At 40.0% G+C, this 25,287-nt stretch overlaps 3 protein-coding genes across 10 annotated transcripts in view; all 3 read left to right on the top strand.

Moving 5' to 3' along the window:
- Positions 1 to 21: 21 nt before the first annotated feature.
- Positions 22 to 4,263, top strand: ZBTB26 (zinc finger and BTB domain containing 26). 3 transcript variants are annotated; one of them, XM_030535175.1, is made up of 4 exons: positions 22 to 255; positions 912 to 997; positions 1,198 to 1,287; positions 2,399 to 4,263. In XM_030535175.1, exon 4 carries the CDS (start codon positions 2,409 to 2,411, stop codon positions 3,726 to 3,728), a length of 1,320 nt encoding a protein of 439 aa, XP_030391035.1. In that variant the 5' UTR covers positions 22 to 255; positions 912 to 997; positions 1,198 to 1,287; positions 2,399 to 2,408; the 3' UTR covers positions 3,729 to 4,263. The 3 variants fall into 3 exon arrangements, with proteins under 3 accessions (XP_030391035.1, XP_030391033.1, XP_030391034.1); XM_030535173.1 differs by lacking the exon at positions 1,198 to 1,287 and having other exon boundaries at positions 24 to 255; XM_030535174.1 differs by lacking the exons at positions 22 to 255; positions 1,198 to 1,287 and adding an exon at positions 264 to 658.
- A 1,143-nt stretch (positions 4,264 to 5,406) lies between these two features.
- ZBTB6 (zinc finger and BTB domain containing 6) lies at positions 5,407 to 13,666 on the top strand. Of its 4 annotated transcripts, XM_030535162.1 has the most exons (3): positions 5,407 to 7,022; positions 9,067 to 9,293; positions 10,379 to 13,666. In XM_030535162.1, exons 2-3 carry the CDS (start codon positions 9,231 to 9,233, stop codon positions 11,660 to 11,662), a joined length of 1,347 nt encoding a protein of 448 aa, XP_030391022.1. In that variant the 5' UTR covers positions 5,407 to 7,022; positions 9,067 to 9,230; the 3' UTR covers positions 11,663 to 13,666. The 4 variants fall into 4 exon arrangements, with proteins under 4 accessions (XP_030391022.1, XP_030391023.1, XP_030391024.1 ...); XM_030535163.1 differs by lacking the exons at positions 5,407 to 7,022; positions 9,067 to 9,293 and adding an exon at positions 9,723 to 9,812; XM_030535164.1 differs by lacking the exons at positions 5,407 to 7,022; positions 9,067 to 9,293 and adding an exon at positions 9,843 to 9,946.
- A 2,114-nt stretch (positions 13,667 to 15,780) lies between these two features.
- Positions 15,781 to 25,287, top strand: part of RC3H2 (ring finger and CCCH-type domains 2) — a 38,857-nt gene continuing 29,350 nt past the window's right edge. For all 3 annotated transcript variants that reach the window (XM_030536098.1, XM_030536097.1, XM_030536099.1), the window contains exons 1-2: positions 15,781 to 15,897; positions 23,465 to 23,761. In XM_030536098.1, coding sequence (XP_030391958.1) covers positions 23,531 to 23,761 — 231 coding nt within the window. In that variant the 5' untranslated portion in view covers positions 15,781 to 15,897; positions 23,465 to 23,530. The remainder of the gene's footprint in view (positions 15,898 to 23,464; positions 23,762 to 25,287) is intronic.

Here is a 25,287-nt window from a genome sequence, read left to right as displayed (position 1 = left end):
GAGGAAGATGCACTTCCGGGGCCCCGGCGGCGGCGGCTGCTCCGGCAGCAGCCGCGGTGGCTCGCGGTGGGTTCGTGAAGAAACCGGGCAGGGGCAGGAGCCCCGGAAGAAGATTTCTGGAGGGGTACTTCCGGTTCCGGTGTCCTCCGGCCAACGCCTCCGCCCGGGGCCGGATCCGGAGAGCGGTCCGGGGAGGGGACACGGTGGGGGCGGCTAGGGAGAGAAGGAGGCGGGGGTAGCGTGAGGAGTAAGGAGGTGAGTGGAGAGGAGGAGCCTGGGGGGATGTAGCACTTCACCCCTCTTGTTAAGGGTGCATTTTTAAACCGTTTTCCCTCAGGATCATGGACCAACCCCTAAGCCAAGGGGGTTGAGGAAGTGACTTTCTATGTGAGCGAATAATCCGATAACTGTCATCTAGCAGAAGGGTGTGAGTGTCAGACCCAGGGTACTGGGCGAGATGGCCACTGGGCTGGTCAGGCTTCTTCCTTTTGTGTTGTGGAATTATATAAAGTAAAAACTAGGAAAGCTCTAATAGCTCATCAGCTGAGATTACTTGTAAGAGCAAGGTGCAGCCACCCAAGAGAGGATGAGAAGGGGAATAAAATGATGTTACCCTTGTTACTGGTTGCAAAGCCACAAAGGATGGAGCCAAACGCAGGTAGGCAGGTGCTTTTGGCCCTTTGCAGGCCTAGTATTTTATAAATTGGAGAGGAATTCTGACTAACCCCTGGTAGTCTTCCAATACTGTTCTTCCTCAGTATTGGAAAAATGTTTTTAAAAATACACGTATAGTAGTGTGGACATGTAAACAGTTAATTACTTTCAAATCATTCATCTTTCTTTAAAGACATTTTAAAGTTATAAGGCAAATAAGCCTGTGGCTAACTATAGCTTTTTTTCTCTTTTCTTAGGTAATTCATCCAGAATCTTTTAAACTGGTAACACGTTGAGCAATTTGCAGAAACATTCTCTGTGATGCTTGAACAAGAAAACTAAGGTACCATATGTAGTTAATTTTGAAATGTCTCTGTTGAACTAAACTGGAGAAGTATGACTTCTCTGTTAAACCTAACCTGTTTTGAACAGGAGTCAGTCTGCCTGTCAGCTGGAAGGATGATGGCTGTGATGCATGATATTGAGTGGAAATAACATGTAAAACTCAGAAAGATGCAGAGAGCTTTCTCCCTCCCTTCTCAGGCTAGCCAAGAATACAAAACTGGAGGATACCCAGATCTGGAATTTACATTTGTATGATCTTCTACTTATGTAGGTCAAATTACTTGAAGGGTATGATGGAAATCTTCACGCACCTTTTGTGGGATATTGTTTCTGGAATATAATTTTTCTAACAATGAAGAATTTTCCCCTCAAGCATTAATAGCCACCTGAAAGTAATTACAGTTTAAGAAGCAGTGTGTTTCCTGTGACAAAGTGTTCTCTGATGCGACTGCTTATTAGGTGGTGAATGGGAGAGAACAGGGCTATCTATCAGTTTTACTTTATTTCTCACCCTTAAAAACCCTCAAAATAAAAATACTTGCTTCAAGTGCTCGATAATGGACATTGGACAAATGCATAAAGATGGATGAGATCCCAATCACTTCCATTGCGACTATATCTGGTCTAAAAAATGAAGTTCACTACTAGAATTCTGCGCATTTTAGATGTGTAATAGGCTGTATTTTATTTAGAAATACCACCAGGCGAGCCGGAGGTGTTGAGGGTGGAAGAATTTTAAATATTTTTCTTAGTTTGATTCATAGACCATATTTCTCCTATTAAGTACATGAATGTTAAGAAGCTTAGTTTAATATTACACTGTCCTCTCTGACAGGTGCTTCAGTGCAACATTGAGAGAACAATTACCTATGGAAGTTCTTCATGCTTTAAAGCAAAACAATTGCTAAAAACTAAAGGGACATTGAAGGGTCAAATTGAGCCAAAAACTTAGTTTTTGTTCATATGAAAGCAAGCTTTTACAAAAGTTTAAACCAGTAGAAATATTTATATGGTTTTATTTTAAATTCTAAAGAAATAGAATATCTATATAACTATAATATTTTAAATAAACATTCTTCTATAGTGTTGGGGACATTGCAACATTATACTACTGCATGTGGATTAGAATATGAAATAGACTAGAAATTGATTAGGTTGCTTTCACTGTCCAAGTTGTGTGAAATGTGAAAAAGTAAACATCATTAAGATATTCAAAGTAAACTTAACTTTTAAAATGCTTTCATTTTTAATAGTCTTGGGTGTTTTTATTAACATAAGAAAATATTTTGTAAAATATGTATGTTTAACCTGCACATTGGCCCCTTTTGAATTTGTGTGATACATCCATTAGTTTCCTCATATACTGTTTCTTTAATTTTTGTTTGCTTTTGTTGTTTAGATTTGCCAAAATGTCCGAAAGATCAGATATCCTTCACTTCAAGTTTGACAATTATGGAGATTCAATGTTACAGAAAATGAACAAACTGAGGGAAGAAAATAAGTTTTGTGATGTCATAGTTCACATAGACAATGTTGAGGTTCATGGGCATAAAATTGTGTTTGCTGCAGGCTCCCCCTTTTTAAGAGATCAGTTTTTGTTGAATGACTCCAAAGAGGTTAAAATCTCCATTCTGCAGAGTTCAGAAGTAGGGAGGCAGTTGCTTTTGTCCTGCTACAGTGGCATTCTGGAGTTTCCTGAGATGGAGCTGGTAAATTACTTGACGGCTGCAAGCTTTCTTCAGATGAGCCACATTGTGGAACGATGTACACAGGCTCTCTGGAAGTTTATAAAACCTAAGAAGCCATTGGAGAGCAAGGAGGATTGTGAGCAGCAAAGCGATTCTTCTGAGTTGAAAGAACACCAAGGAGATGAGGAGACTCTGCAACAGGATTCACTATGTATTCAAACCTCAGAAGACAGTATGGACATGGAAGATAGTGACATTCAGATTGTCAAGGTGGAGTCTATTGGGGAGGTATCTGAGATTAGAAATAAAAAAGATCAAACCCAGTTTATTTCTTCTGAACAAACTGCTTTACATTCATCAGAGCCTCAGCACTTTTTAATCAATTCCACTGTAGAAAACAGAACGAGTGAAATAGAACAAAATCATCTCCACAACTATGCTCTTTCTTATGCTGGCAGTGACAATTTCATCATGGCCTCTAAAGACATGTTTGGTCCTAACAACAGAGGTATAGACAAAGGTCTCCAATGGCACCACCAGTGTCCCAAGTGTACTAGAGTATTCCGGCACCTGGAAAACTATGCTAATCATTTAAAAATGCATAAACTGTTCATGTGTCTGCTGTGTGGTAAGACGTTCACTCAGAAAGGCAATCTCCACCGACACATGAGAGTGCATGCAGGAATCAAACCTTTTCAGTGTAAGATCTGTGGGAAAACTTTCTCTCAGAAATGTTCTTTACAGGACCATCTCAATCTGCACAGTGGAGACAAGCCTCATAAATGTAACTATTGTGACATGGTCTTTGCACATAAACCTGTTCTGAGGAAACACCTTAAACAGTTACATGGAAAAAATAGTTTTGACAATGCCAATGAAAGAAATGTTCAAGATATAACAGTGGACTTTGATTCTTTCAGCTGTAGCACTGCTACAGACAGTAAGGTCTGTCAGCAAGCTGATGCAAGCCAGATACTGGATGCAGGGAAATTGGCTCAGGCTGTGCTTAATTTAAGGAGCGATAGCACCTGTGTCAATTAAGCATTCCAAGCAGCCCTTTGTAGGCATCGTGAAGAAAGGAACAAAAGGTTGGATTTGGGCCTTCACCAAAGCAGATGGTATGCCCTGAAAGGTTGTGTATAGATTGAATTACAAAACCTAGCAAGTTGTCAGCCTTCATTCTAGTCTTGTCATTTTCTGTGACTAATAATCCTCATACAGGGTTTCTGTCTGTGTCCCTACTGGTGAGCATGGGGTTAAATTTTGGATTTGTTACATTTCGGTTCATTTAATCTGATTTGGAGACATGGGACTGTCACCTTTTGAAGAACTCTTGCTGTGGGCAGTCAATTAAACCATGTGCTGTACATTTAAGGGCCTGTGTATGTCTGGGCAGATAGAAGAAACAACAGAGAAGATGAGTCTATGAGATAAAACCTGACTTTTTCAAAAAGCACTGGATAACTGAGAGTTATGTGGTTCAACTGCTAATTTATCTGTTAAAACATCACTTATTTGCCTTCCAATCTTACCCAAATCCCTAAAGTTAAAATTAAATACTTTTTTCCATGTGTCACTTTTTTGTCCCTTTTAAACTATGTAATTGAATTTTCTCTGCTAATCAGCCCTACCCCAACCAATAGCAACTTTCAGGATTATTAACATGGATGTATGTTTATAAAGAACTAAAGCCCTGAATGATCTAGGTGGCTCAGGTGGATTACATGGTACTGTTGGTAAAGAAAATAAATTTTTAGAATCTGAGGCTGATTTCCTAGGGTCAGGGTACGACTTATTTGTTGATGTAGGGCTACTGAGGGTGTGCTTTCACAGCATAATTAGCTCAGGTAATAACTGTAATGCTACCCCTAGCTCAGCTCCCATCCACACACAATTCTCTAGCTCAAGTTGAGTGGTGCTTTAAATTCTAGCTAGTTGGGAGGGAGGGAGTTTGAAACTTAAGTGATGTTGATGCTAAAGCTAGTAACTCTCTGGGGATGCAACAACTTGAGTTACAACAAGCATGTAGAGGACAATAAGAGAATAAAAACTACCCAATGAAGACTTCTCAAAAATCCATGCCAAACCAAACTAATTTCCTTCATTGACAGGGTTACTATTCTAGAGGGTAGAGGGAAAGCGGTAGATGTATTCCCCGCCCCTAGCATCTTGATTTTCAGTAAGGCTTTTGGCTTAGACTCTCATGATTTTTTCATAAGAAAACTAAGGAACTGTGGTCTAGATGAAGTTACTGTAAGGTGGGTGCATCAAAGAATAGTTATCAATAGTAGCTGTTAACTGGGAGGCAGTATCTAGTGGGGTCCTGCAGGAGTCTGTCTTGCGTCCAGTACTACTCAATATTTTCATTAATGACTTGGATAATATCGTGTAGAATGTGCTTTTTAAATGTGAGGATTACCACTAGACTGGCAGGGATTGTTAGCACTTTGGAGGATCACATCAGAATTCAAAATGATCTTGCCGAATTGGTCTGAAATCAACAAGATGAAATCGAGTAAAGTCAAGTGTAAACTTAGGAATAAAAAATCAAAAGTACAAATGTAAAACTGGGAATAACTGGCTGTGAGTTTATACTGTTGAAAATGATCCAGTAGTTGTAATGAATCAACAATGTGATGCAGTTACGAAAAAGGTAAATATCATTCTGGGGTGTATTAACAGGAGTCCCATATGTAACACACAGGAGGTAATTGTCCCACTTTACTCAGCAGTGGTGAGGCCTCTGTTGGAGTACTATGTCCAGTTCTGAGCATCTCACTTTAGGAAAGATGAGGAGAACTGGAGAGCAACACATTTATAGACGGTTTAGAAAACCTGACCTAAAAAGGGCATGTTTAGTCTTTAGAAAAGAAGACTGATGGGGGAGGGATGTGATCATAGTTCTTAAATGTGTTGAGAGATGTTATGGAGAACAATGTCCACTTGAAGGTAGAACAAAAATTAATCAGCTTAAATTGCAGCAAGGGAGATCTAGGTTAGATATTAGGGAAATTTTCTAAATATAAGCTGTAATGAAACAGGCTTCCAAAGAAGTTTGTGGAATTCCCATCATTGGAAGTTTTAAGAACAGGTTAGACAAACATCTGTCACAAATGTTCTAGGAGGTTTACTTGGTCCTGTCTCAGCACAGAGGGCTGGACTAAATGATCTTTTGAGGACCCTTTCTGCCCTACAGTTCTATTATTCTAACTCAGCAGCAACTAATCAAATCAGGCTGTGAAACTCCAGTATTGCTTTGAAGTGTGGTTGCTCTCACTCAAGCTAGGCTAGCTTGAATGCGGTAACTAAAGCATGCTAACTTGTAGTAAAGACAAGCACTAAAGGATCACCTACCACTGTATGTACTAAGACATAGTAAAGACTTCAAAATAAAATTATTGTTCTGTCTCCTGTAAATATTGCTTCACATAAACCACAGCAATTGTGACCTTCATATTTGGTTTTAAAGTACAGCTGGAGTGGGGAATATTGCTTTATTTATGACATTGTGAAAAGAATCTCTTTCAGCAGCTGAAATGCGTAATTCCATGCTTTATTTTTTTTTTTAACTCTTCCTAGAGCTCTACTAGGAGCCATGTATATCAGTTAACTGGGAGGAAAAAACTACCATACTGATGTAGACCCTATATAAAGTTAGATCATAGTCTTTGTTGGATCCTAAAAGTAATCCTTCATCTTGAAAAGTAGACTAGAATTTAATTACCACCCTACATAGTTCATGAATCCTAGAGCTTTACAAGGTAAGAGTTTAGAGTAAGATACAGGTGTCATTGGCTGAAGATTAATCCATCAGTTATTGATCGTGCTCAGCAATAGCTCTTTTACACATCTTTGAACCTCAGACCTAAAGGGAATGGAATATTAACTGGGAGTTGAGATTATGCTGTACTTGTTTTGAAAAGTGTCATGGAAGTTTTAATCTAGATGGCTGCCATCCTAGTTGGAGTGAAAGGACCATGCTTTAATATCTCATCTGAAGAATACCATTTACAGAAGAGCAGCACTCTTACTGAACTGAAATGCAGTGTGGTCTAATAATCTACTGCTTGACCCTTGGTAAAGAACCGCTTTTCACATTTGGATCAAGTATTACTTCTAATGCAGCTGTTTAAGTCTAGTACTGTAACAATGCTAAACTAAAATATGACCAAAGCATTTTATTGCAGAAAATAATGTATATTTCATTATATCAAAAGACAGCCTTGGCCTTGAGAAACGGGGCATACAAAAGTCAGAAGTTCCCAAAACAAGCTTTACAGTGAATGAAGTGCTAATGTTGCAAAATGTTATGAAAGGACACAGTCATCTTTTCAGGTAAAAAGTTTTAAATGGCTATATTTGCCTGTTTTGTGTACAGTTTTGGAATAGGTAATGGGCAGTGGGGATAGGGAAACAAATATCATAGCAGATTATTTTAGAAAAGATTTCTTTCAGAATCTTGGTTCAGTGACACCTTGCATGGAGAAATAAATTAATTGTTTAAAAGAAAAAACCTGCTACCAGAATCATCTTGAGCTGTTACCCCATGATTATTATGTTTGAAATATTGCATGTGGATCTGATGTCAGGCAGAAACTTCTATATTGTTCAAACATTTTGATACTATAATATTCATTTTATGAAAAATGGGTTATCATAGATCTAATGTGGACTAGAGACAAAGAAAATCTTGTCAATGCTTTTTTCCCTGAATTAAGAATTAAAATGGAGCCTGGCACTATTGTTATAAAATCTATTTATATAGACTATCCAAAGGCAATTTTGTTATAGAATAAAATGAACTTAATATGTAGTCAATCATGTATGTATAATTTTTTTATTCTAAATCACTTTTTATTGCAAAGTTCTAACTGGCCTAGATCCATTTGAAGTTGATAGTGCTGTTGCTTAGTCAGATAAATTCTATGGCAATTGTTATAATCTGTCTACCATTACTAAAATATTTGAAAGACACTTTGACCACATTTGTAAGGCTTTATTTTGTTTTTAGAACCTATTTACTTGATGGGCATATGGGTAAGAGAACTACTGTAGGTTTGTCTTATCTTTTTATGGAATAATTTTACACGTTAGTGACTCTGACATACCTGAAGTATCAGGGGGTTTGGGGGTTCTTCCCCCTCCTCCTCTGTGGCAGAACTTATAAACCTATACTCTCTGTCACAGTAGTAGTCTTATTTGACCTGAACATAGAGCACATTGAATGCAAAAGTACAGAACATGAGAGGGCTGGTGGTGAATACTGCAGTCATTTTGAGAAGGGATGGAGAGCAGTGAGAGAGAGAGTTTAATTAGAAATGTGATACAAAGCAAAACTGCATTAAAAATATTACTGGTACCCTGCAGTCCTATGTTTTTCTTTCCTTTTTGTTTTTAATTATAAAAACAATAATAGTGCAGATGAAATGAGCAAATGTACAGAACTGTGGTTCACTGTAGTGACCTGATACCAGAGAGACAGATTCTCCATGGAGAAGGGATATACTGAATATATTTCCTTTATCCTAGTTTATGCTCCACAGAATAATTAAGTACTTCTTCAATGACTAGGAAGAAGTTGAATAAAAATGTTTATTACAAAAACTGGTACCTCCATGGCTTTTTAAACTCTTTTTTTAGGCACCTTTCTGCCTACTCTTTCTCTGAGATTTGAGTACTGTTTAAGGGATAAGCCAACTTTTTATCACTACTGCTAGCTTTTTTTATGGTATGTTCGGTACAGATCACAAGGATTTATAATGACTATTACTCACTGTGATGTAAAAGGAAAACTAAAGTCATCTTAAATATTGGATTTAGGGTGCAGTTTCTGCATTTTTTGCCCCAAACAGCAATGATTCTGTGAGTGGTAGTATGGGTGATGAGAAGTAACTGTTTCCCCTGCTACAACTACTGAGCCTAATTCTGCCTTCTACTAGAATGCCTGAATTATGAGCAGACCCTTAACTGTTTCTAAATCTGGAATTCCTTACTGATGGACAATCTTGGAAGATATCTCTGAGGGACTTAAGTAAATGTCACTAAGAGCGTACCATATCCAACATGAGTTACTCTTTATTAGCACAACTGACTGTCCTAAAGGAATCTAAATGGCTAGTTTTGTGGTTAAAGGATAAAAGACTTTGACTTTCTTAAGCTTTCTTAAGCTGATCTTCTGGATCTGGCATGCTCTGTGGCTTTGGCTAATTAATTGACTGTCTTTCTGCGTCATTTTCATCTGGTGCCTTGCTCCCTGGAGCCTGTATTCCACTTTTGTGAGACTAAATCTGTTAGTACAATGCAGTGAGAGCCTTAGCTGGGAGGCACTGTAGCAATGCCAATACTTATTCTAAACCCCTTGCCTTTATGTGTTTTTCAGCCATAAGGAAAATGGCTCACTTATACACAAATTTCAGCTGAATGGGCCTGAAGCTCGGATGGCTGCAGGAATGTATTATACCACCGTAGCCTGCAGGCCCACCGGGTGCAGGGCTGCCATTCCTGGAGACGCAGCCGTCACCCTCAAGATGTGGGTGCCCCCAGATGTTTTCACGACCAGCTGTGATGCTTGGACTTTGCCTAGTGGAGTCACCGCACCTGAGCTGGGCAAGTGATGGGGTTGTGGTATGTGCGAGGATCCCGGCCGGGGTTCGTAAACCCTCCAGCTACGCTAGTCCCGGGCAAGGGAGCGGGACGCGGGACCCACCCCCAGCCCCTACACACACTTCCCCCGCTGTGGGGGGAGGGTTCGTCCCCTGCCCCCCACCCGGCGCCGTCATGGGGGATAATGGGGCCCGATGACTCCGCCCCGGGGCTTGTATCTCCACATCAGTCTGTGCGTCCAGGAGGGGGGGCAGGCACGCCTGGGTCCGAAAGGAAACACATCCGCCTCCAGCGCGAACCACTTCCGGGCTCCCGGAAGCCGCAGCTCAGCTGCTGCCTCGTCCTATTGGGCAGGGCAGGCCAGGAGCTGGGGTCAGAGGAGGGACAGAGCGCTCCACAAAGGTCTCTTCCGGGGGAGGGGGCGGGACTTGGGAATGTGCTTCCGGCTCATCTGTTGTGTGGCTGGGGCTTGCTCTCAGGGCCGCCGGAGCCGGTTCGGGCAGAGAAACGTGGAAGGAGAAGGTGGTAATCTCGGAAGGGGGGAGGCTCCGGTTCCGGTTCCGGTGTCTCCAGCCGCCTTCACTTGGGCCTAGAGCCGGAGGAGCTCGGGAGGGCGGGGGCTCCTGCGGCTTGGGGCAGAGAGGAAGCTCAGCAAGGTCTGGCGGGTGGGGTGGGGGGCGTCGTGCACCTGGGAGGGCGCATAGCCGTTTTAAATAGTGTTCAGAGCTAGCTGTGGCCAAGCCTGGCTAATGCTACTTGTGTCCACGGGCTCTTGTAGGCACCGTGCTGAGAGTCAGGGTGATTCGATATGAGGGGTGGCTCCTGCTGACAGTGTTTTAGGGGGGCCTGGCCTGGCTAGGCGAGAGAGGAACACAGAACCAGGCCAGTTGCCAGGACCTAAGTCAGCTTTCGAGCCATGCTCTGCATAAACACTATTTAGTACTGGTATATGTAGTGGCTCGGTGGGTAGCTTTAAACTGCTGATGAAATTGTGTTCAGTAAATATCAGACTGGAAGCTTGAGACAGCGAAAGCTGCATCCAGAATGATATACTTGAATTGTAATGTTTCTGTTGTGATTTTCAATAGGTTGTTAACATGGCTACTGACTCAGATGTGCTGCATTTCCAATTTGAACAGCAAGGGGATGCTGTGTTGCAAAAGATGAACCTCTTGAGACAGCAGAATTTATTTTGCGATGTATCAATATATATCAATGACACTGAGTTTCATGGACACAAGGTGATTTTTGCTGCCTGCTCTACATTTATGAGGGATCAGTTTTTGCTCAATCAGTCAAAACAAATGCGAATCACCATATTGCAGAGTGCTGAGGTTGGCAGAAAGTTACTATTGTCTTGTTATACTGGTGCTCTCGAAGTTAAAAAGAAGGAGCTTTTGAAATATCTCATTGCTGCAAGTTATCTTCAGATGGTCCACATTGTAGAGAAATGTACCGAAGCATTGTCTAAATATCTGGAAATTGATGCTTCTATGGAGAACAGTAATCAGAACACAGAGAAATGTCATTCCTCAGACACTGAGCTGAGAAATAAAGATGACAGTTTGCTTAAAGACTGTGAAATAATTGAAATTTCTGAAGATAGCCCTGTTAATGTAGAATATAATGTAAAACGGGAGAAAGGGGATGTCTTACAACCTGCAATGCAAAGCTTAATATCGGAAAGAAAGGACATGAAGACTCCAGAGATTTCCACAGTTGAAATAGGATATAAAGATGATGAAATTTGTATCTTCAGAATGGATTCCATGAACACAGCCAATGTGGAAAATGATCATTTTCCACAGCCTTGCACTTCTTCTAAAACAAGTTTATATTTTCCAGAAACACAACATTCACTGATAAATTCTACTGTTGAGAGTAGAATTACAGAAGTGCCTGGGAGTCATTTTCAGGGCTTTGTCAGTGACAATACAGAAGGAACCTCGGGTGGGTTTCAGAGTCTGGAGGATTCTGGTTATTCATGGCGGCACCAATGTCCTAAATGTCCCCGAGGATTTATCCACCTTGAAAACTATCTGAGACACTTAAAAATGCACAAGCTCTTCTTATGCTTACAGTGTGGGAAAACATTTACACAAAAGAAGAATCTCAATAGGCATATCCGAGGGCACATGGGCATCCGCCCATTCCAATGCATGGTTTGTCTGAAGACGTTTACTGCTAAAAGCACGCTTCAGGACCACTTGAATATTCACAGTGGGGACAGACCTTACAAGTGCCATTGTTGTGACATGGACTTTAAACACAAATCTGCCCTAAAAAAGCACTTGACTTCAGTTCACGGAAGGAATGGTGGTGACAAGCCAAACCTTGACGCAATTACACAGATCAAAATAGACTATGATTAGTGGATCTCTGGATAGATGTAAAGATATGCTCTATTTAAAACCCCGTTGTAGTGAAATGCCAGGTGTTCACCAAATCTTTATGTAACGGAGACAAGTGCAAATAAATATCTAATTTTGCTTACTGTGTTGAAACCTAGTATGGGTGCAATTGTTTGGATAATGTTTGCTACTTTGAAGATAAATGGCAAAATATCAGAACAAAATTTGTGCTCCTTTACAAGTACTCATGGTACGAATAAAAGATCGCTCCACAAAACTTTTTCTTCTAAAAGAGAAGTCTTTGTGCTTGTCTTTCACACTTCCTCCTCCCATTAGAGGACAATACTAATATTTGATGGACCCTTCATATCTCAACGAGCTGAAACCTGAACTGTTTCTTTCCCAATCTTTAATAGAGTGGGAAAAGAGATGTCAGTACCTATTAGAGTCAATCATTCCCACTCAATTGAGCATTCTAAATTCTGTTTCAGTCTATGGTGAGATCACCTTCCCGGTTCAACAAATTGTTGGCTCTTTTAGTAGAAAGAAGTCAGGGGCTATTCTATTCTATATAGATTTTTCTACCACACTCATATCTGATTCTCAAGTGTGTAGTTTTAAAAAATAAAAACAGGAAAACTCTTTAATGAAGCTTTAAAATTGTCTTTATAAATAAGAGGAGCAGTAAAAGACACACACACACTATTCAGTTCACTTTTTATTCATGTTCTGAAGTTTTCTAATAACCTGTTTGACAGCTTTGTTCTCACTGATGCAAATTGTTTGGTTGTACGCTTCTTTTAGTAATCAAACCCTAAATTAATTCTTTGTCTTCTGATTGTATTTTATGTTTGTCTTAGTTTTGTAAATCTGATGTGTACTGCCGCTGTGAAAATATGAGCTACAAGTTGTCACATATTAGGAATCTATATCTATTTGAAAGACATTCTTTCTGTATAAGGAGCAGTTTGGACACTGAAGACTTTTCAGTCTCTAATTGTATGATATTGTAAAACACTATTGTATGTGTCTGGGTAGATGTGTTACACTTCATGGTTTTACCTGCAGGCATCAAACTGCCCTATAACTCAAACTCTTTATCTTGTGCCTGTCCTTGAGTGGCATATATGTTTCTTCCATTTAATTTGGTATAAATAAAGACTATATATAGTTATTGAAGTGGAATAATGCCATTTATTCTAGATCCTCTTGAATTGGAAAAAACAGCAGTGCTCTTTCTTGTGTATTTATACCATGTAAGGCTATATTTCTACATTGATCTTATGTCAATTGCAAAGGGATATTTTTAGTTAACCTCCTGTATACATTGTAATACAAAAGCCACTCTTTTTTTGGGGGGGGTTTCACTCACCAGCTAGTTAAGTGGTGTTTGTGTGCACAATATATACTGTGTAACTTATTATTCATCTATAAGCAATGTTCAACTGTACTGGTATGATGACTGCTCTCTACTGGAAACCCAGATTTGGCAGGCTTAATGCTTTAGTCATTTTACCTTTGTTTCAGGATGAATTTGTAATAAATTCTTCGATAGTTAGAATCACGCTTTGAATAACTGATTTACCAGTCACTTATTACAATGCCTAGAGGTCTCAGTTGAGTTCAGGATCCCATTATGCTAGGCATTGCACATGAACATCAGAGATAATTCCTACCTCAAATGGTTTGCCATCTAAATAGATAAGCTAGAGGGTGATACGAAGTACTGCTATCTCTATTTTACAGATTTTTACAGTACCCTCAAGGGTACTGAGGCACAGAGAGACTAATGAAGAACATGCTTCAGTTCATTTTACCTAGTGTGAAGTAGTCCTACTGAAGTGAATTGGCGGACTAGTCAGTGTGTAAAGTTAAGCATGTATATAAGTCTCTGTAGGAATGGGGCCCAAATGATATGCCCAAGGAAGGCATAACTGGCCAACTGAAACAATATCCTGAGTCCCAGTCTAGTGCTTTAAGCATAATACATCTCTCAGCTCTTATCCAATATACATAATTTGGACAACATTGTTCTGGCATTCTTAACTATAACAATTATATTTGCCAAACTCAGGGCTTGGGTTTTGTTCCTTATTTGCTGAACACTGATGCATAATTTTTGCGAATTTTAAGTTTCAAACATGGCTGTTTTACAATTGTGATTAATTGCTTTTTATGGCATTTTTTTAGTTTTGGTTTGTATTCGTTGACTAATCTGTGTTTGCAGTCTTGTTGACCTTGCGTTTAGTGATGGGTGTGCGGGTCCCTCCCATAATAACAAATGCAAATGTTTCATTTTTGGTTTTGTAAATGTCTTATTTTGTTAATGGTAACATTAACAGCTCACCTGACTTCCAAAACCATACACTTACTCTGTATTCTTGGTTACTGTATTAACAAATGTTAACGTGGGTGTATGTACAGGTTTATATCTAACTGTTCATTTGTGCCTGCAGATTTTCACTTTTTTAAAAAATCAGTTCCTTACATGTTAGGAGATGTCAGAAAACATTGGAGAACTGTATCAAACTAACCAATTAAGGAAAACTTGATGCTCTTTTTAAATTGGACCCTTTATAATATTGTAGAATAGAAGTTAAATGTATTGTGCTGTTTTGGGCAGATAAAGCCTTGGTTTGGCTATCTTGGGGTTTGTTCAACTAAAATGCCTTTCTGGCAAGTGCATGAGTCTCAGCAATATGAATTCAAACAATGATTGCCTGATCTAGGTGTGTATTTCTCATGATGTTTCTCTGATAAAGGGGAAATAGAGGCTACAATCTTGATATGCACCTTCTGTGTGAGGATTGGTAACTTTTGTTCAGCTGTTGTAGTGCATGTACATCTGAGAGGAAGCTGTGTGTACCTCTTCAATGGCTAGAATTTCTTACTTAATGAATTTTGTTAAAGAGAACTGGACTCAGGCATATGGGTGCATACAACTCCCCTTGTACCATTTTTTTTAAATGTAACCCTTTGTTCTATTTATAACATAAATAAAATGGAATGGAAATAAGAGGCATTGTTTGTATATATACACAAGTTTGAGGAAAGTCATGATTCTGAAACTGCCTTAATGTATTGAATATTATGTTGAACTGTCCATTTATTTCAGAAATTATTTCTGACTCAATATTCTAACCACACTCTCAAGTGCTAGTCATGTTGGGAAGTGCAGTACATTTACATACATATATAAAATCACCTTTTGTGGTAGTCTGTAAGATAGATGATTTATCTGAGCAAAGGATGCAGAATTTACACTGCCTCAACCTTTATTCTCTCTCTTTAAAGCTGGAAATGGCCTACTTCATTATCATAGGTCTCCAGAAACAGAAATGCAAGAATGTAGCAAAAAACTGAGGTTGTTGCAGATCTTTTCTGAGATGTCCTTGATTTAAGTTTCAACTTCTAGAGTAACTGCCCCTTAAAGCTCTTCATTGTTATACAGTGCAAAAGGCCTGCTGCCTTTTTTTTGTAGAGAGAGAGGAAAGTACTGGCATCTTTATTTCCAGTAACACTGCTTTTCCTTTTGGTTTCTGTATCAGGTTGTTCCTGAGGAGGAAAAGAAGGCCCTAGCTCAGTAAACAAAGATGGTCAACTTGCCGTATCTGTACCAAAAGTCTTCGTGATGCCTCTAGCTGCAGCCTTCGGTTTGCTCCTGAGCTGTATTAATACAAGAAAGGCTTTACGCAGATACCGCGCTACAGCCTGGTGCAAGGACTATGGTCCTTCTCTGAAGGCCAAGGAATGGGATGAACTAAATTCTTTCTCCTGGGCCGGCTTGTTCCCTGCCCGGGGAGTGCCAGGCTGTCAGTGCTAAGGGACACGAGCCTGCTGCAGGCGTGGGCCTGGCTGCCCTCCCGGGGGCGGGGGAAAGGAAACCTTTCCCATTTAGCCTCCACCCTGCAGGGGACAGCAGGGGCTTGTCTGCTCCATCGGTCATGTCTATGGTTCTGCCCTCCAGCTCGCCTCCCACAGGGCACTAGGGCTGTCGCTCACCCAACCGGAGTGAGACTCGCTGTCATGTGGTGCGCGTGAGGGGCGGTGCCAGCCGAGGCCCCCCTCTCACGTGATCCTGGCAGTTCTCGCGATAGTGGCGGGGCGGAGGGGCTGGGCTCCCGTCTGTCACCGCGATGAGGAGGCGCCGCCGAGGCCCCCGCTGCTGCCACCGCCGGGCCGCTCCGGGCTGCCCACCCCATGGAGTGTGAGAGGCCGGTGCCGCCTCCTGCTCCCGGCCCGGCCGCGCCTCGCAGGTAGGGCCGCTCGGCGGGCGGCGCCTGGCCAGCGAGAGCCAGGGGCCGGGCCCGGCTCGGAGGGAGGGAAGGGGCCCGGCTTGGCCCGGAGGAGACGCTCCCTCGGGGAGGGAGCCAGGGCGCTCCTGCCGCAGCCCCACCCCGCCCTTCCCCCGGGTGCCCTGCGGCAGCGGGTCTCCCAGGCCGGGCCCCTCGCTCGGGGTGGGGCTGCCTGCTCGGAGGAGTGGGCCCGTCAGCTCCTTCCCCGCCCCCTCGCTGGCAGGGGCGCGCTCAGACCCCGGCCCAGGCCCCAGCGGCGGGAGCGCTCGGCAGCCCCTTTGCCGGGTGGGGGTTGATCCGTGTGCGGTGCGGCTGGCAGCCGGGGGGCTTTCAGCGGCTCTGGGTCCGGCTCCGCTCCTGGCCGGGCTGCTGGAGCTGCCGTTTGATGGCTCCTGTGCGGGGAGCGTGGAGACCGTTCCTGAGGGCCGGGGGTCTGCACTGCAAAGCCACCGCCACGACGGTCGCTGCTGGGCTGCTCGCAGAGGCCACGGGTTCCAGTGGGACATGAACGGGGCTACGTTCCCACCTGAGGCGGTGTCTAAACTGGCATTATTCTCTTCTGCTTGTCGGCTGCTGCACCGCCACCAGTGGGACCACTGCCATACACAGACCACTGCCAGCTAACCCTGCTCTAAGAGGGCTGGACATCATGCGCTCTAGTGTGGAGGGGAGTCGGTCTGACTGCATGAGGAGTTCCACTCTTACTTCCTCTTGTGGGGCTGCACCTGTGGGGAAACTTGAAGAAAACCAGTAGTGTAGACAAGGCCCTGGAGGTGGTTCCATCTGGTCATGCTTGATGCAGGGTGCTTAGTAGGCACACTCACCTTGCCTCTTCTCTTCCTGTAGAAAAACTGAAGACTTTTAAGTACAAAAGTCAGGAGGAAGTTTAGAGAAGAACAGCAATATGACTGGTTGGTAGGAGTATTGATTTAGTAGGAAAGATTAAAGGAGTTAAAGGGGAAGATGCTTATGCCTAGAAATAAATTAAAATTAAGACAAAGTCCACACAATTTCAGGAAAGATTCTGGTAGCAAGATCTAGATGTCTTTTCTGTGCCATATGTGTTCTTTAGATGAAGAAGTTGGGTCTCCCCATATTTTGGTTATTTTTGTAGCCCAATTTATCCTCTTCATATTGATTAGAAAAATAAACCTACATTTTTGTAATTATCATTAAGAGGAAAAACAGATGATATAGAATGTTAAATAAGAACATACTAGTGAAATTGTAAATAACTATTTGACCCAGATAGATCTCTATTTGACCCTCAGTCTTTTTTTGTTTAAAAGACATCACTGGACATTTCAGAGTTTTAAAACATATACTGCTGGCATGCTGTAGTGTTCCATTAAACATCAAATTCTTATCCTTAGTAATTAACTATGCTTTCCCTAGCTCTATAGGCCTTTCTTATCTAATGTGAACAATATTCTTCAATATTAACAAGCTTTTTCAACACGTAATAGTAGTAATTAACATTTCCATCTTGTATAGATTAGTATAACTCTATACAAAAAATAAAATTCTGTCAACTTAATGGCAGTACTAGAGATTGCTTAAAGTGTAATTCTGTTTGGTCTTGAGTATTGATCTTTTCTGACTTGGCTGGCTTATGGCAGAGGATGCATATATTTATATCTAACGTGCTTTCTGGAAAATCAGCTTTTAGATATAAATGAAATGTAGCTTGCTGCATAGAATCTTATAATTATCAATGACCTGAACATGAATAGTACCTTCGTCTTTGCTTTTCTTATTGGATGTAGGATCCCACTGAACATAACTTGTCTCCTTGTACAAGGGAGGTTTAGATTGGACATTAGGAAAAAGTTCCTAACTGTCAGGGTGGTTAAACACTGGAATAAATTGGGCAGAGAACTGGACTCGATGACCTCTCAAGGTCCCTTCTAGTCCTAGAATCTGTGAATCCATGTACAAGTTTTACTGTTCTAAAAAGTGTCTTCATGCTATTCCCAGAATCCCTCTGCTTTCATGAAAATCAGTCTTTAGGGAATTACTAATTCTTGCTCAAAAAGTTGTTTGTGAAATGTGTTAGTGTGTGGGCTGAATTGCCCCACATGATCCTTGATTCTCTGTTCAACCTTGTACATAACAAAAAAAATAGCACCCTTTAAGTGCAGATCTTCTCTGAAAGTAACTATAAAAATAACACCTTCGTAATCAACAAACATACTTTTTTTTTTGGTATTCAAAGTAAGCTTCACTGATTTTACTGACAAATATTTGTGCCATTTTGACCTCCTGTTAGTTCTGAAAACACAGCTATGGGGGATGGATTTTCATCAGGCTTGTGGGAAGGCCAAGTTCGGCTTTCAGTTACACCCCTGAAACCCTTCAGAAAACAGGGAACATCTAACATGCAGAATCCTTGTTACTGATAGTGATGCTTGAATAGGAAATAGAGCATCTTGACTGACCTCCTGGAGTGGCTAGAGCTCTGGCATTTGCCCACCAAAAACTTGTATATGTGAACAGTAATGTTTATCTAGAAATCAGAGAGTCATTTTTATATTATATTATACTAGTGCATTACATAGTATAGCCGTGTTTCAACAAATAGTCTTAGAAAAAATGTGGTTTTTTTAAGCCTTTTTCGGTACTGGGAAAATAGTAACAGTGTTGCAGTTTCCAAATCTTCCAATGGGTGCTTGGCAAAGGCTAAAGTCTAAGCAGACAATTTTATAATTTTTGATAGTGATGATCACCGTAGAAACATGCATAAATTAATCTAGGAAAAGTGTTAGAGCGGAATAGAAGACTAAGCCAGGTTTTTGAAAATTATTAGCTCAAGTCCATAATATGAGAAGCCATGAAAAAAGTAGCTTCTTGTTTTGGTCTGTTTCAAGTTGCAGTAGGTTGATGTGATGTTTCTTAAATAAAACAAACGTTCCTTCCTACAGTATGATTCTTCTACTTTCCCCAGAGATAAATGTGGGTTTCCAATCAAAAGTCAGATCAGACCAGTATTTTGGAATATTGTCCTGTACTGATCATTGAACAACTCCCTTTACATTTAGGCTGTTTCTCAGAAGATTTAAATGTGAGGACGTTATGCGATATGCAGAAATAAACAAATCTGTTCTATCTAAAGAGAACTTATTTTCACTTCGAGTCACCAGAGCTAAAAGATGCAAGGCTATTATTGGGACTGCCCACTTCCACTTCCTGGGCCTTAAATATGAACCCAGTTTCTTAGATCTGCATGTGATGGTGGTTAGAATAATAAATGGAAGACTAAAGTCCTTTTAGGAAGTAATATAATACTAATCATTTGATAACATGGACAATACATTACTGAACTAGATGAGATGCTTTCAACTTTAAGTAACTTCAAAAGGAAGGCTTGATGAACCTACTCATTATAGTCCAAATAAGTGATTAATCTGCTTGCACAAATGGAAAATTGCAATGGATACCTTGAAATTGGCCTATTTTAAAATCCCATGTTGTCTGCAACTAGCTACTATGTAAAGAACACCTCAGTCTCAGTAGCATGGTTAAAATTATAAGATTGTTTAATATTAGAACTAAACCCATGTTGTAATTTGTAATGCCTAATACACTCAATCCTTAATAGTTCAAAGTGCTTAATAGTAGAATTAAAAATTGGGCTGGATAGAAAATTCACTGAAGTTAATTGACTTCAGTGGGTTTTGAATCAAGCCCATAAGGAAGGCTACAGGATCCAGTAAGCATACCAAAACTGGTTTAAAATATGAGCCCCATATACCATATCGTTCCATTGTGAATCCGCTTCAGAGATTATAAAGTTTAAAAAAACCTAATATTTGAAGGAAAGTCAAGTTCACTCATTGTGGCTGATAGGAAAATTTAAACATTCCCTTGCAGGGTTGTGAACTCAAACTCAACAGCATTTTGCTCCTGCAGCAGAAGCAGAAAGTGAAACTTGATTATCTGAACTAGTCTGTCCTAAATGCAGTAGTTACATAATAAATAGCAAACAGTATATTTAGACTTCTAAAATCTTCAGATTTAGTTATCTAAGATGCTTCTCTTAATAAGATAACAGCTGAAAAATCATTTTTCTGAATATTTTTACCTACTGTTAAAAAATAAAGTGCTCATTTGTTTACTTTCTATATTTGACAGCACTTTGTGCTTAGTCATTTTCTATATCGTGTTTGTGGGTCTTTCACACAGAAAGATCAGGACAACTCCAGGGTAACAGTAGCACCTGAAAATACTTTCAGTTCGTCTCTTTAAAAAAGACTAGATTTTTAAATTGACAGCTCGTGTCAGAAAGATTTTTGGTAGGGCACTTTTTTTATGTTCAATTTTTAGATTAATAGAGCAATTTGTTTTTCAGCAGGACATCCCTAAATATGTTCCTTGGCAGAAAAAACAGGGATCTGTACAAAAATCTCTTTATACTTTTTTTTTAAGAAACTGACTTGATAATTAGGAGACTTTAGTTAGAATCCTTTTTGAAGATACTGGAGAGCAAAAATATCAGAATCGTTGGCATCTGTGAAACAGAGTACTGAAGGCCTCCTCTGAATATGGCTGCTTGAAGTTTTAGGAGTTGAGAACTTTTCCCAGCTCTTGCTGATTTAATTAGATTCTTCCCTGAAAAGAAATCTGAAGGTCAGCACACTCAACAGGATCCTCATCATTTTTGATAATTAAATATTCAAAATAAGGTCTTTAAAAGCTGCTGACATACTCTTTGAGGAATTAATGTTTTGTTTACATTATGTTCCAGCACAGATCAGGAAAATGATTCTTAGCTTGTACACACTATCATTTACTTAAGTATAACTTAAATCGCTCAGGAGTGTGGCAAAGCCACTCCCTGAGCAATGTAAGTTACACCGACCTAAGTGCCAGTGTGGACAGCGCTGTGTTGGCAGGAGAGCTTGGGGAGATAGAGTAATTATGGCAACAGGAAAGCTCTCTCCCATTAGTGTAGAGGATCTGCACCAGCAGCGCTACAGCAGTGCAGCTGTAGTGATTCTAGTGTGACTAGCCCTTATTTAAAAGCCTGGAAAATGAGCTGCTACTGTTACCTGCAAGTTTCTGAACTAATTGTGGAAGCTAAGCATCTATATGCTCCCTGAATAAAGATTACTTCCCTTTGAATCTGTTAATGAGGGACATGGGAATGGAGACTCGTGTCATGCTAATACCTACGTTGTATGTGTACTAGACTTCTTTAAATTTTCCCACTTGCTAGTCATTCTAAATCTCCACCACTGCTGTCATATGTGACCTGTGTTGTCTAACCTGACAGAGATGAAAATGCTATTGGTCACCAGCAACGAGTCTTCACTGGTTTTAGCAGTAGTATAGCAGAACCTTTGGTAGCAAGGGTGGGAACTCTTAAGGAAAACATCTAACTAAAGTCTCCTAGATAGATGGTAGATCCTTTCTCTACATTTGCATTTTTGTTTGCCACCATTGGATACCCAAGGGTTGAGGGGGGCTAAATGGCATTATATGTTTAAATTCATAGAGAAATCAGGATGCTTTTAGAATTTTGTTCACTCTTGCTTATTGTACTTTTGAACATCCATGTCTGAAGATGTAACAGTAATAACCCTTACAAGTATGCAGTGTTTTGCCTAAAAAAGTTGTCTGTGTCCCTCCCTAGTAAAGTGTGTGCTTTATAGTAGCATTAAAAACATACTTCACTGCGTGACTATGCTCACTTAATATTGAAGATATTGGATCCACATTTAGTGTCAGTGGGATGAGTTCAAAGTTTAATTTCTACATTGTCTTACATGTTATACAAAAATTAGAAGAAAGTAATTCCCAAATGATGTTGAAAATCTCATTGAAATAAGAGCATCTTGTACAAGTATCCTGTTGCTTAAAGAGCATTAGATGCTCGTGCTAAATAGAATTTCTAAACAGATGGTCATAATTAAAATAAAATCTACTTTTCAAGTCTTATGCAGTGTTCTAATAAGTATTTTAGTGGTCCAACATATACTAACATCAGTAACTGAACTGTAGAATAGTTAATAACTGATTCAAAATGAAAAGTTGTTCAATTCAGATGGGATGGAGGAACTGTTGGCTTCCTCAAAACAATAACGACCTTATTTTCATTTTTGAAAAAGAAAATGTAGTATTGAGCCTTTAACGCTTTATAAATATAGCAGTGTAGGGAGTAATGTGAGTTCATCTGTATTTTTAAAAGGAAAAGTGCTAATTGGACAGGTTAATTAATAGCATTTACACAAACCATCTCGTTTCTAGGCTTTTGGTAACATCAAAGCCACCAGGTAAATTATTGCATAGTAGTTATGGGTGTGGCTGTTTAGTTTAAACCTTTACAAGCACCTACCACTTTCATATTGTCAGTTTTGAAGGCTTGAATTTAAATAGTTTAGCTGAAGTTCTTAGGTGGAGTAGTCTTTAAATGTTTAGGCTTATTTTTATTAATTTTAGATTGTCAGATGGGATGTGTCTTTCAGAATATGAGTAAATTTTTCCCTTTTCCCTTAAAACATATTTCTACATAGGATTTACATGGGACCTCTGCACAAAGTGAAATATTTCAAAGGAAAGACCTGCTTATAATAAACTGACGTTGTTGCTTGTTGGATCTATATGGCATTTTTTGGTGACCTTTTCTATATTGTAATTTGGTCTCCATATTTGTACCTTTCCTTGTTGTGGAACCCGCTACAGTGCTATGCTCTGCAAACAATTGTGTGACAAAGTATCAGCTGTGTCATTGCCCCCAAATTCCTGGATTTCCAGTACAGCAGAGGTCTTTCTGCCACAGACTTACGTACATGGAGTTTCACTGTTATGAATATGAGGTAGCAAATGTGTAAAATGCAAATAGAGAAATGTATGTCCCCAGGAGCAGTCATCTGATGGACTGTTATAAGGGAGGTGATATGAGCACAGAATTACTCTCCCATTCCAGCAATAAATATTTTTTACTACTTTTAAAAACAAAAAATTTAAGGGCATAATGGATTGTATTTCTGTAAAGCAATGTTTATCCTGATACCTGTTTAAATTTGAACAAGATCAGTAGGATGAAACATCTGTGATCATGTTGCACTCCACTTTATATGATAGTAAAACAAATATAATAATTCTTTTGACTTCCCACTGCCCTTCCATTATTAGGGAGTGGTGGTAGTTTTTGAAAATTGTGAACTTGATTTGTATCTGATGTTCTGCCTTTAACCTTTCATGTGCCACCCAGTGTTTTTCTTTAAAATGTTTTAATTCCATGAGTATACAAGAAACATTGATGACATTTACTGAAGATAAGCTCACAACCTGGATTAGTGTACACTAGCTAGCAGAATGTGATGGGATTATTGAACTGTTACTATAGATTGAGATGACGAGGCGGAGGATGGAGGTTGGATTCATTATATGGGGATTTCAACATAAGTTTTTTGGTTTTATTTCATAAAATGTTAAAATCTTAGTTTTTAATTTAAAAAGGAATTGTAAATGACTGTAAAATGTTGTGTAGAAACTACCGTACATCCTCTTTTCATTCACTTTACAGCTGCCAAAATATGGGACAGTGAAATAATGGTCTTCTAGTCTGCTAAACAAGCGTCCAGCTTCCACAATGCCTGTGCAGGCAGCTCAGTGGACGGAGTTTCTGTCCTGTCCAATCTGCTACAATGAGTTTGATGAGAATGTGCACAAGCCCATCAGCTTAGGTTGCTCACACACTGTCTGTAAGACCTGCCTGAACAAGCTTCATCGCAAAGCATGTCCTTTCGACCAGACTGCCATCAACACAGACATCGATGTGCTTCCAGTAAACTTTGCACTTCTCCAGTTAGTTGGAGCCCAGGTATGACTTAAGGAGCAATTTACTTTTTCCCAACATTACCATTTACATTTTACCCTTGCAGCAGGAAGACATCCTCACTGTTCCAATCTAGGAAAATAATCTTTATAGCATCTGAAGGCCAGTGTACGCTGCAAAGACGATCACAAAAAGGGACCAGGTTACCAGACAGCTGACCCTTGTCACAACTAAAACAATATTTTATCGTCTTATGTAGACCAGACTCTGTTATAACAATGATCCTGTAATGTGCCACAGTTTTCGACAGAATATGTCTGTAAAATGATTTTAAGGGTGTCTTCCAATATGGTTGGGTGTACAGCTGTGTGAGTGTGTAGATAAATGCCTCCTGGACCTAGAGTACCATCAGAAGTGTCATTAGAAAAATTAATCTGCAGACTACACTCATTCATCCTTCTCATTGGGAGCTAGTTGAGTCAAAACCTCATATTACTTCTTACATTGAAAAGAATCTGACCTCTGAACCCAGGTTCAGACATCCATTCTTTTGAAACACCTGTGATGAGGGTGTTTAGGTTGCACTTGAGTGTCTCATCAACTAATTGAATTAGACATTTTTCCCTCCCGTGCCTCTTAGTGGTGGCACAAGCATGTAGATAAAGTCAGCATCGCACTCAAGGACACTTGTAAGTAAATAATCTGTCTCTCTTGTACCCTTTTGCATGTGTTTTCAAAGAGTTTTATCTTTTTCAAGTTAATAATTCTTTAAAAGAATTGGGGTGCTACTTGCAGAGGATGCATTTTACTGTGAACTGCTTAGTGTGTTGCTTATTTTAATTTGTCATCCCCACAGATGTGACAACAATATGTATATTAAAAAAAATCATTGTTTGTTATGGAACATAGTGTCATGCACTAGTATGTTTTCCTTTCGCAACTTCATATATTTCTTTCATTCTCTATTGCTGATATAGTCTTTGTAATCTTAGCTTGTTCAGTACATTGTAACTAAAATCCCCTTCGTTTGGTCACTCTGACCAGATCATGCTCACGGTGACTCATGCACCAAGTTCAGACTCACCATTCTTCCCTTTAAGGACTACAGAGCATGCTGTGCTTGGCCACATTTCTATTTCTAATTTCTCCTTACTCAACTTTTTGTGTTCTGCTCTTGGCCAGTTAATTGCATCTGGTCACTTCCTTGGTCTCCTACAAGCAACTCTGCACTTCTTCTCATGCTGCCTCTATGCATTGATCGTCCTCCCATGCCCTGTGTATCATGCACCTTACCTTTCAAATAAGCCTTCAGAGGTTAGTTCTTTCAGCTGGTCTTCCATCACAATCCTCCCCTCATGCCCTGTTTTCCTCCTTAATCTCCAAATTTTAATGTCAACCCAAAAACACCACAAGAAATGTGCTGTAACAATATCATAATTTTTCATCGCCATATCCATCATCCTCTATAATCCCTTTCTTTATTATGATTAATACATTCCAAACACCTTGGGGTTGAACCTGTCTTTCATTTCTTTGTGAAGAGCAGTGTAGATCTATGGTGTTATATAATT

Source organism: Gopherus evgoodei, chromosome 16 (assembly GCF_007399415.2).
Source record: "Gopherus evgoodei ecotype Sinaloan lineage chromosome 16, rGopEvg1_v1.p, whole genome shotgun sequence".
Classification (NCBI taxonomy): Eukaryota; Metazoa; Chordata; order Testudines; family Testudinidae; genus Gopherus; species Gopherus evgoodei.
Note: the sequence above shows the minus strand (reverse complement) of the source record. Positions and strands in the feature narration are given on the sequence as shown.